The sequence below is a fragment of the Euphorbia lathyris genome, chromosome 2, assembly GCF_963576675.1.
Source record: "Euphorbia lathyris chromosome 2, ddEupLath1.1, whole genome shotgun sequence".
Lineage (NCBI taxonomy): Eukaryota > Viridiplantae > Streptophyta > Magnoliopsida > Malpighiales > Euphorbiaceae > Euphorbia > Euphorbia lathyris.
Window position 1 is genome coordinate 4,515,375 of NC_088911.1, and position 9,938 is coordinate 4,525,312.

Consider the following 9,938-nt stretch of genomic DNA (forward strand, 5'->3'; position numbering starts at 1 on the left):
ACCGACCGCATTTGAATTTTACCGCTTTTTTTTTTAAAATTTATTTATCATTTTAAAAATATTTAGATTAAAATGGTAATACTAATTTATTAAATTGGGTTTTCCTAAAAACTTTTAAGGTAATTCATCCCTAAGAAAAAAAAAAGTTGTTATTTTTACTGATTAAAAAAAAAAAAAAACTTTACAAATTTTTCTTGATTGGTATGTAAATTCACAGACTTTGAGAGAGAAATGGAAGATATAGAGTCAACTGATACTTTTTGGAGCTATGTATTTGTAAGGCTTCGATGACTCCACCACACCTCTCCTTTTATCTTCTATAATTTCTCTCTCTTTTTCTCTGCAAATCTTCCATTTTCTTCCATAGTCAAGCATGCAGCACAGAATCAGTTTCATATTCCCCCTTTTTCCACCTTCTTCACATCCAATCCACCCCCAATTTCTCTAGAGAGAGAGAAGGAGAAGGAGGAGGAGAAGACGAGTGGTTTTTTTAGAGAGAGAGACGGTTAGAGAACGAGGTGCAAAGGTGTTTTTCGCTTGGCCTTCTTTCTCTTTCTTTCTCTCTGAAAAATAAGGGTTTCAGAGGTTTCTCAGTGGTTTTTCAGAGGTTTCTCAGAGGTTTCAGAGGTCTCGGAGGTCTCGGAGTGGAGAGGAAGTTGGAGACATTTGGACATTTTTCCTTCTGTCTCCTCTATACCTCTCTATCTTTTCCTTTTTTATACTGTTTTGTAAGTGTAGTGATAATCTGATTTTGAAAATTGAAAATCGAAATCGGAAGCGAAATCGAATCTAGCGGAGGAAGAAGATATAGGGAGACGAAAGAAGATACAGGAATTTTTATTGTTTATATATATATACATATAAAATAGCTATAATCAAGTTCATGAGTTTTGGGGGTTTCCTTGAAAACGGTAGTCCTGGTGGCGGAGGTGCAAGAATCGTTGCCGATATACCCTACAGTAGCAGCAACAACATGCCCGCCGGTGCAATTGCTCCGCCACATCTTGTTTCGTCTTCACTCGCGAAATCTATGTTTAACTCTCCTGGACTTTCTCTAGCGCTTGTACGCGTTTTTGTGGTGTTATCGTTGTTTTATAGTTTTGATTTGTGCGAATTTCTCTAGGCGTGACTTAAGTTTGTGTGTGTTTGTTCAGCAACAACCTAATATAGATGGTCAAGTGGATGTGGCGAGAATGGCTGAGCACTTTGAGTCCAGCGGCGGTGGTAGAAGAAGCAGGGAAGAGGAGCATGAGAGTAGATCTGGAAGTGATAACATAGATGGAGGTTCTGGCGATGATCTGGATGCCGCCGACAAACCTCCGAGGAAGAAGCGATATCACCGACATACTCCTCAACAGATTCAAGAACTCGAAGCGTACGGTTTTCAATTTTTGAATCTCTTTCGCTTCGAATTAGGGGTTTCTGATTTCTGATTTTGTTTTTTTAAAAACTTTCAGTCTCTTCAAAGAGTGTCCTCATCCTGATGAGAAACAAAGGTTAGAGCTCAGCAGAAGGCTTTGCTTAGAGACTAGGCAAGTTAAGTTCTGGTTTCAAAATCGCCGCACTCAAATGAAGGTAGTTTTGTTTTCATTTACATCCATGGTGATTTGATTTGATTTCGTTTCCATTTTTGTGATAATTGTATGTTTTGTTTGCTTCTCCAGACTCAACTCGAGCGCCATGAGAACTCACTACTCAGGCAAGAGAACGACAAACTTCGAGCGGAGAACATGTCAATTAGAGATGCAATGAGAAATCCAATGTGTTCCAACTGCGGCGGTCCGGCGATAATCGGCGAGATTTCACTCGAGGAGCAACATCTAAGGATTGAGAATGCGCGATTAAAAGACGAGTTAGATCGAGTTTGTGCCCTTGCTGGTAAATTCTTAGGCCGTCCAATTTCTTCATTGGCCGGATCAATGGGACCTCCGATGCCTAATTCAAGCTTAGAGCTCGGTGTTGGTAACAATGGTTTTGCTGTGTCTACAACATTACCTCTAGGGCCTGAGTTTAGCCTTCAGAATTCTTTACCTGTGGTGACTCAAAATAGACCTCCCGGAGGTCTCGATAGATCGATTGAGCGATCCATGTTCTTAGAGCTTGCATTAGCAGCCATGGATGAGTTGGTTAAGATGGCTCAGACTGACGAACCGCTTTGGATGAGAAGCTTAGAAGGTGGAAGAGAAATGCTGAACCATGAGGAATATATGAGAAGTTTCAGCCCTTGTATTGGGATGAAACCAAATGGGTTTGTTTCAGAAGCTTCAAGAGAAACTGGTATGGTGATCATCAACAGTTTAGCCCTCGTCGAGACTTTGATGGATTCGGTGAGCAATTAAATCGAAATTCATGATTAATCACTTCATAATTCACTAATTTTTCATCACATTTACACTAAATTGTTCAATTTCGTCTGTAGAATCGATGGGCGGAAATGTTCCCTTGTGTAATTGCCAGAACCTCTACAACTGATGTTATCTCAGGTGGAATGGGAGGAACTAGAAATGGTTCACTCCAATTGGTAAGCCTGCAATGTTTTAGTTCTGCTAATCTATATAAACATTGCACGGAACTTCGATTTTAAAGCGTTTGATGTTCCCGAAACGTTTCATGTCACGTTTCTTAGTAGTACTAGTATCTAATTTCATGTAATATCATATGATTTCAGATGCATGCTGAGCTTCAAGTACTATCACCTTTAGTGCCAGTCCGCGAGGTGAATTTCCTGCGATTTTGCAAGCAGCACGCCGAGGGTGTTTGGGCTGTTGTTGATGTATCTATAGAGACCATCCGGGAAAATCCCGGGGCACCGGCATTCGTGAGCTGCCGGAGACTTCCTTCCGGCTGTGTGGTTCAAGATATGCCCAATGGTTACTCAAAGGTCACACATTTTTTTCTCTCGTGTTTTACATTAATCTTTTTTGGGGGGTAAATCAATAAATTTGTTGGATTAATTTGCATCATTGGACCATTAATTAGGGCTCATCAATCTAAGAACTTTGTTTTATCTAGTGATTATTCACTGAATTCCCACATTGTCACTAATTAATCTTATTTTATTGATTTAGATGCTTCTTATCTGGTCTTTAAACTAATTTTTTTTATTAATTTCATGTTTCAATTTTCAATATCTAGGGTTACTTAATCAAATCTTATATTATATGACACTGCCAGCAATTAAATTTATTTATTTTAATCTATAGAAGCATTGATTTCATAAAACAATATTTTTGATGTTTCTATTCCTATATTTGATGCTGTCTTGATTATCACTATATTAATTAATTAATTTTTTTTGCTCTAATTGTAAATTCTTTTCTGATCTGATTCCAGACTTATGATATGGGTTTCATTTTTTTAATTATTTAAAACTTTATTATATATTATTATTTACACATTATAGTCAAACTCCAAGACTGTCTTATTTTGTTCCCACGTGAGGATCTAATCTTTTATTGTGACAACATTACACATCTCGATGTCACCCTCTTCCATTTTTATTTTTTTAATTTATTTCATTGAGCCCCAACTTCAATCCTTTTCTGAGATTTATTTCTAATTAAAATATTAATCACTTCATTAATTTGACTCAAGTCTTAATTATCTAATCATTAGATGAAAATATTCTATTTGGCTATGAAAAATAAATAATATTATTTGCAGGTGACTTGGGTTGAGCATGCAGAATATGATGAAAACCAAATGCATCAGCTGTACCGGCCTTTGATAAGTTCTGGTATGGGCTTCGGCGCTCAGCGTTGGGTTGCCACTCTTCAGCGACAATGCGAGTGTCTCGCCATTCTCATGTCCTCTAATGTGCCTACCAGAGATCACACAGGTAGTACTAGTAGTGTCATAACGAGTTGTCGTGTTTTTTGATCCGTGTATATAGTTGTATTAAACGATGATCGTGTGCAGCGATTACTGCGAGTGGACGACGAAGCATGTTGAAGCTGGCGCAAAGAATGACGGATAACTTCTGCGCAGGAGTGTGTGCTTCTACTGTACATAAATGGAACAAGCTGAATGCAGGAAATGTGGATGAAGATGTCAGGGTAATGACTAGGAAAAGCGTTGATGATCCCGGTGAGCCACCGGGCATTGTTTTAAGCGCTGCTACTTCTGTTTGGCTTCCGGTTTCTCCACAGCGACTCTTTGATTTTCTACGTGATGAACGGTTGAGGAGCGAGTGGGATATTCTATCCAACGGTGGTCCTATGCAAGAGATGGCCCATATCGCCAAGGGCCAAGATCACGGCAACTGCGTCTCCCTCCTGCGCGCCAGTGTAAGTATTAGCATTAACATTTTATAATAAAGTAATTTTACACCATGCAAATAAAATAAAAACCTATTTTACGTTAATTTTGTTACGTGTCTGCATTTAAACGTGGAGTTTAAATCCCATCTCCAATAACTAGGATAGTTATTTTGTAATTTAGGTGACATGTGAAAGTGAAAGTGAAACTAAATTAAATTTACGAAAAGTGGAATTAGTAGTCAAAATGTCTCCTAGAATTAATAGTGAGGATTTTCGTTCCGCATTATTATTTAGTAATTTAGGTGACACGTGAAAGTGAAACTAAATTAAATTTACGAAATGTGGAATTAGGAGTCGAAATGTCACCTAGAATTAATAGTCAGATTACTTTAATCCAAATCGAACTTTAAGTATCAACTCGGGTAACACGAAACGTATTAAAATTAATTATATTTGAATTAATTTATTTAAAAAATTTAATTGAAATACCTAAAAGGTCAAATTGAGTTGGGAGATTTGGAAGTATCTAGATGGACAGAAATAGCAGATGGCAGATTTTTAGGGTACAGTCTGCAAAACTTTTTAAAAAAAGTCAAAATATAAAAAAACACCTGTCACCTTTTTTATCAACTCAATCTTTTCTTCCCTTTTTATCCTTGATATATATTTTTTATGAATAAAGCTATCTGCGTCACAGAGTTTGACTCTCCAATCTGACAATACGTAAATATGGAAATAGAAAAATGGCAATTATGTAATTTAACACCTAATCAAAGGGTATTATTTAATTTAATTTTTATTTTATTATCATATATCCCTCTCCTGTTATCCGTGTTTGTACGTACGTAAATATGAAAATTGAAATAATGGCAATTATGTAATTTAACACCTAATCAAAGGGTTTTATTTTATTTTTATTATTTTTATTTTATTATCATATAATCTCTCTCCTGTTATCCGTGTTTGCAGGCCATGAACGCGAACCAGAGCAGCATGCTAATCCTTCAGGAAACATGCATAGACGCAGCAGGGTCACTTGTAGTGTACGCGCCAGTTGACATTCCGGCCATGCACGTGGTAATGAACGGTGGAGATTCAGCTTACGTGGCACTCCTTCCATCGGGATTCGCTATCGTACCCGACGGTCCTGGGTCGCGTGGCTCACCCAATTCAACCCCAGCGAGTAACAACAATAATAGAGTCAGTGGGTCCCTTCTCACTGTTGCTTTCCAAATTTTGGTGAATAGTCTCCCTACGGCCAAGCTCACTGTAGAATCGGTGGAGACCGTTAACAATCTCATATCTTGCACCGTTCAGAAAATCAAAGCCGCTCTCCAATGTGAAAGCTGATCATCAATATTGTCATCTAAGTGTTTTTAATTTTTTTTTATATCTGTCTGTATGTTTTTGGATAATATATCCCGGTGGTTGTTTGTAGTGTCGAATTGCTGGTTCGGGCCGGCGGTGGAAAAAAAATAGAGTGGTGAGTGGGTGTTGAGTCAAGAACGAACCGCGCGTGAAGACTCCTTGCACGGTGTCGGTGAATCGGATTTTGCATGGGTGGTGGTTCGGGTATTGACTCAGGTTTACCCCTGATTTGGCTCAATTAATTACTAAAAAAAAAAATTAAGACAAGGTAGAACAGAAACAAGGTTTAAGTTTTTATTGATCTTAGTTGATGATTTTGTTTGGTCTTTATAGTGGCGGATTTTGTATTAATTAATCTAATTACCAAGTGTTTAGTGCATTTTCAACGTCTCTCGGTGATTCCTAAGTTAAAATTTCAAGTCATTAAAAGGGTGTTTGGTTTTTGTTTTTTATACCTTTGCTTGTTTTCACTTTTAAAAGTTTTAGGCGTTTAGTTTTTTTTTTATTATATTTGAAAAGTAGATTTTTACAAAATCAGGGAATCTTTACTTTTTAAAAAAATAATTTTTTTAACAATAAACCGAAAAAAATCAGTTAATAAAACAAATGGGTTTTAAGGATCTGTTTGTTTTATCTACTGTTTGCTGTCGTTGGTGGTTGTTATGGTTTGTTGGTGGAAAAATCTGTTTTTTTAAAATGTAGAAATTCTGTGTTTTTATAAAATGTTACTTTTCAGGTGTAAAAATGAAATAGGACATCATTAACTAAACATTTATAAGTTAACTTTTTTTTTTCGAAGTAAAAAGATTGGAGCTTTATATTTTTTTGATAAAAAAAATCTGTTGATAAAAATAATAATATTTAGTAATAAATAGGAGTAAATACGAAAAGTATTTTGAAAATAATATATTATAGTTATATTTTAAATAATTAGAATTAATTGTTTATATTATTTTTAATTAGAAATTGGTTAGAGATGTTTTTAGTATTTCCGATGACTTGACATGGTGGATTTATGTGGTGGTTTAAACGCGCGGCCGAGGGAGAGTGGGGGAGATGAAAGTTGGGGAGAGAGGTGGTGGTGAGAAACATTAAATGAGAACACAGAAGTTGTTAGGAGAAAGCGTTGCTATCATTTAATGCTGAGGGTTTGGCTGTGTCTACGGGTACGTGTGATAGCCTATGATGATGTAACACGTGGATTTGTAGAGGTTATAGGTGACTGATGGTAGCGGCAACTTGATTGTAGGGTAGTCTGTGAACTGGATTTTTGTGGGGGAAGAAATAAAAATAAAATAAAATGTGGTGATGGGAATGGCTTTGTCTTAGAAATATATAATTTTGAAAGAGTAAAAGAAATGAACTTACTAGAATTTTAGGGAGTAAATTACACTCATTGCCACTGAATTTTACTCATTTTAAAATTGTGGCCACTGAATTTCAATTTTTAACGGTATGACCAACAACAATAATAATAAAGTCTTAGTCCCGAAATGATTCGAGGTCGGTTAACATGAACCATCATATGAAACCGTACAATCAAGTTGTGTTAACGATACAAAATCTCTCCATCCACTATGTCTTATCCACTATCATATTCTCCTCAATCCCTAATAAACTCATATTACTCTCGATCACCCTCCTCCAAGTTTGCTTAGGTCTACCCCTACCTCTACATCCCTTTGCCACTCTTCAGTCTTCCTAACCAGCGCATCAAGCACTCTTCGTCTTACATGGCCAAACCACCTTAATCGGTTTTCCCTTTGCCACTTTTCGTCTTAACGGTATGACCACTAAACTTTATTCTTTTTGACACCGGTGACCATTGAACTTTAAGTAATTCCTCAAAATGACAATATTCAAGAATTAAAGTTGTTCAGAACGACATTTACCATTAAACCATATTTTTTGTTTTCCAAAATCACATTTTTTGGAGCTTTCGCTCTACAAATTTACAGTCTCTCCTAACCAAAAAACACCTAAATGACCTGAAAACGAAATTTTTCAAGAATTAAAGTTTTTTAGAATATCATTAACTCATCGAATTTTTTATTTTGAGACCGTCAACGGTCGTTTTGAGACGTTGAGTGATCATCAGTGTTAAAAAATGTAATGTTCAATGACCATATTGTTAAGAATTAAAGTTCAGTTACCACAATGTTAAATGGGTAAAGTTCAGTGGCCATGGGTGTAATTTACCTGAATTTTAGGTATAAATTATTAGAATTATAGGGTGAAATTTTAGTAATCTTAAATCTAATTTCGATGGTTTTCAGTCAGTGACTAATCAAGTGGTTTTGGTCAATCATCATTATATTTAGGAGAATTGAATTTAAATTTTACGATGATTTTAATCTCTATCATAAGATTTTAATAAACTTAAATTTGATAGTAACTGACTAGATGAAAATTACTGAATCTAACCGCTTACTTAGTCATGTCAAAGTGGATAATACGGTGCGATTATATACAAGAAGCTAGTGAAGTGAGGAGTACTCTTATTGTAAAAATGTAATTACAATCAGAGTTATCGACATGAGGAGTTTAAAAGCTCGTTTGGTTTTCGAGTTTTTATATTAAGCATTTAAGTTTTGTTACTTCCTCCGTCCCATTATATAAGTCGTTTTAAAAAGTGATTTTTTTTCAAACTATAAGTCGTATTGGTTTTCCAAGAATTTTTAGTTTAGTTTTTTTGTCCAAACATTATTTTTTTTTATCTTGATCTATGTGGTTTTTAGCATTCCAATACTTATTGCCCAACCATTATATGACAGAGAATTTTTTTAAGTTAACCAATGTAAAATTCATTAATTAGGCTCTACATTAATTGTATTTCTTAATTTGTGTGAAAGTCTTTAGAATGACTTATATTATGAGACGGAGGTAGTATTACTTTTAGGACTCTCAATTTATATTTGGACAGTGTATTGTGACATTATTTAATAATTAAAATAGTTAAGTCTCTTATAATATGTGTATGTTACACATGATAAAAATATATATGGAAGGTCATCTCTTTGACATGGAGAACGAGGTGCTTCTAGTAATTTCCTTTGGTTTATGTGTGGTTTTCTATTGGAAAAGCTTCTTTTCGAGTATAAAACAACAACAATAGTTCTCTAATCAAAAATATAAAATTCTCATTTTTAATATTAAATGAAAAGACAACTAGGAGAGAAAATGGAATAATTAAAGACCGAGTAATTAGCATAGATGGTCACACAAGTTTAATTTGTCTTAATAAAACCAGTTAAGTTTGGTTTTATCTTAATAAAGTCACTTTGAATGTTCTCCAGTCATTTTTTCGCCGAAATTGCTTACATGACAACTCAACGTCACGTCAGCACCACTTGACATATGAAAAAAATATAACTACACATTTTAATTGACAATCGTTATGCTATGTGAGTTAATTTGTAGTTAAAATTTTAATCGAAAATCCTTATTTACTTGGGTTAATTTTTATTATTATTATGCCACACAACGTTGAAACATGTGATTAGATGTCACGTAAATGTCCAAAATGACTTTATTGAGATAAAAATAAACTTAAGTGATTTTATCGAGACAAATTAAACTTTTATCATCTTTCGGAGATATTGTTCAAACTTTTATGTCTACCGATGCTAATTACCCCTACACACCCCTAACCGTGATTGAGTTCTGAATATGATCATTTCAAAGGATGTTTAAAGTTTCTACATTAAGAAATCTATTAATCTCTTCAAAAAAAAAAAAAATCTGTTAATTAATTAGTATCAAGAAGGAGTAACCAATATTTAAAATTTATTTACATTTTTCATTTCTTTATTATATGAGAAGAAAGTTGATAATATATATATATATATATATATATATATATATATTTTGCTTATTAAAAAATATAAATAATTAAATAATTTGTAACAAAAATCTTTAAAACGATAAATATAATGAAACAAATGGATTAAAGAATATTAAAAAGCAGTTGGTTGTAGTTATTTGTAGAAAAAACACAGCAACTAACAATTATACCTTATATAAACTGTTTAGTGATCATGTGATAAAAAAAATACATTTAATACATAAAATGTTAAATAATTTGTAACAAAATTCTTTAATACATAAAAAAAATACATTTAATACATAAAATGTTAAATAATTTGTAACAAAATTCTTTTCTAAACCTAGCTAATATCTATTTGTTATTAGCAACAATAAATAACGAACAACTCATGATAAAAATTATACCCTATTTAGACCGTTTAGTGATTATATTATAAAAAAATACATTTAATGCATAAAACATTAAATAATTTATAATGAAATTAT

General features: G+C 34.0%; 1 protein-coding gene across 1 annotated transcript; it reads left to right on the forward strand.

The window, feature by feature from the left end:
* The first annotated feature begins 259 nt into the window (after nt 1-259).
* On the forward strand, nt 260-6,079 carry LOC136220865 (homeobox-leucine zipper protein ANTHOCYANINLESS 2). Its single transcript, XM_066008690.1, has 9 exons — nt 260-1,063; nt 1,155-1,375; nt 1,458-1,575; nt 1,665-2,327; nt 2,420-2,521; nt 2,669-2,881; nt 3,664-3,838; nt 3,919-4,286; nt 5,229-6,079. Exons 1-9 carry the CDS (start codon nt 884-886, stop codon nt 5,607-5,609), a joined length of 2,421 nt encoding a protein of 806 aa, XP_065864762.1. The 5' UTR covers nt 260-883; the 3' UTR covers nt 5,610-6,079.
* The last annotated feature ends 3,859 nt before the right edge of the window (nt 6,080-9,938 follow it).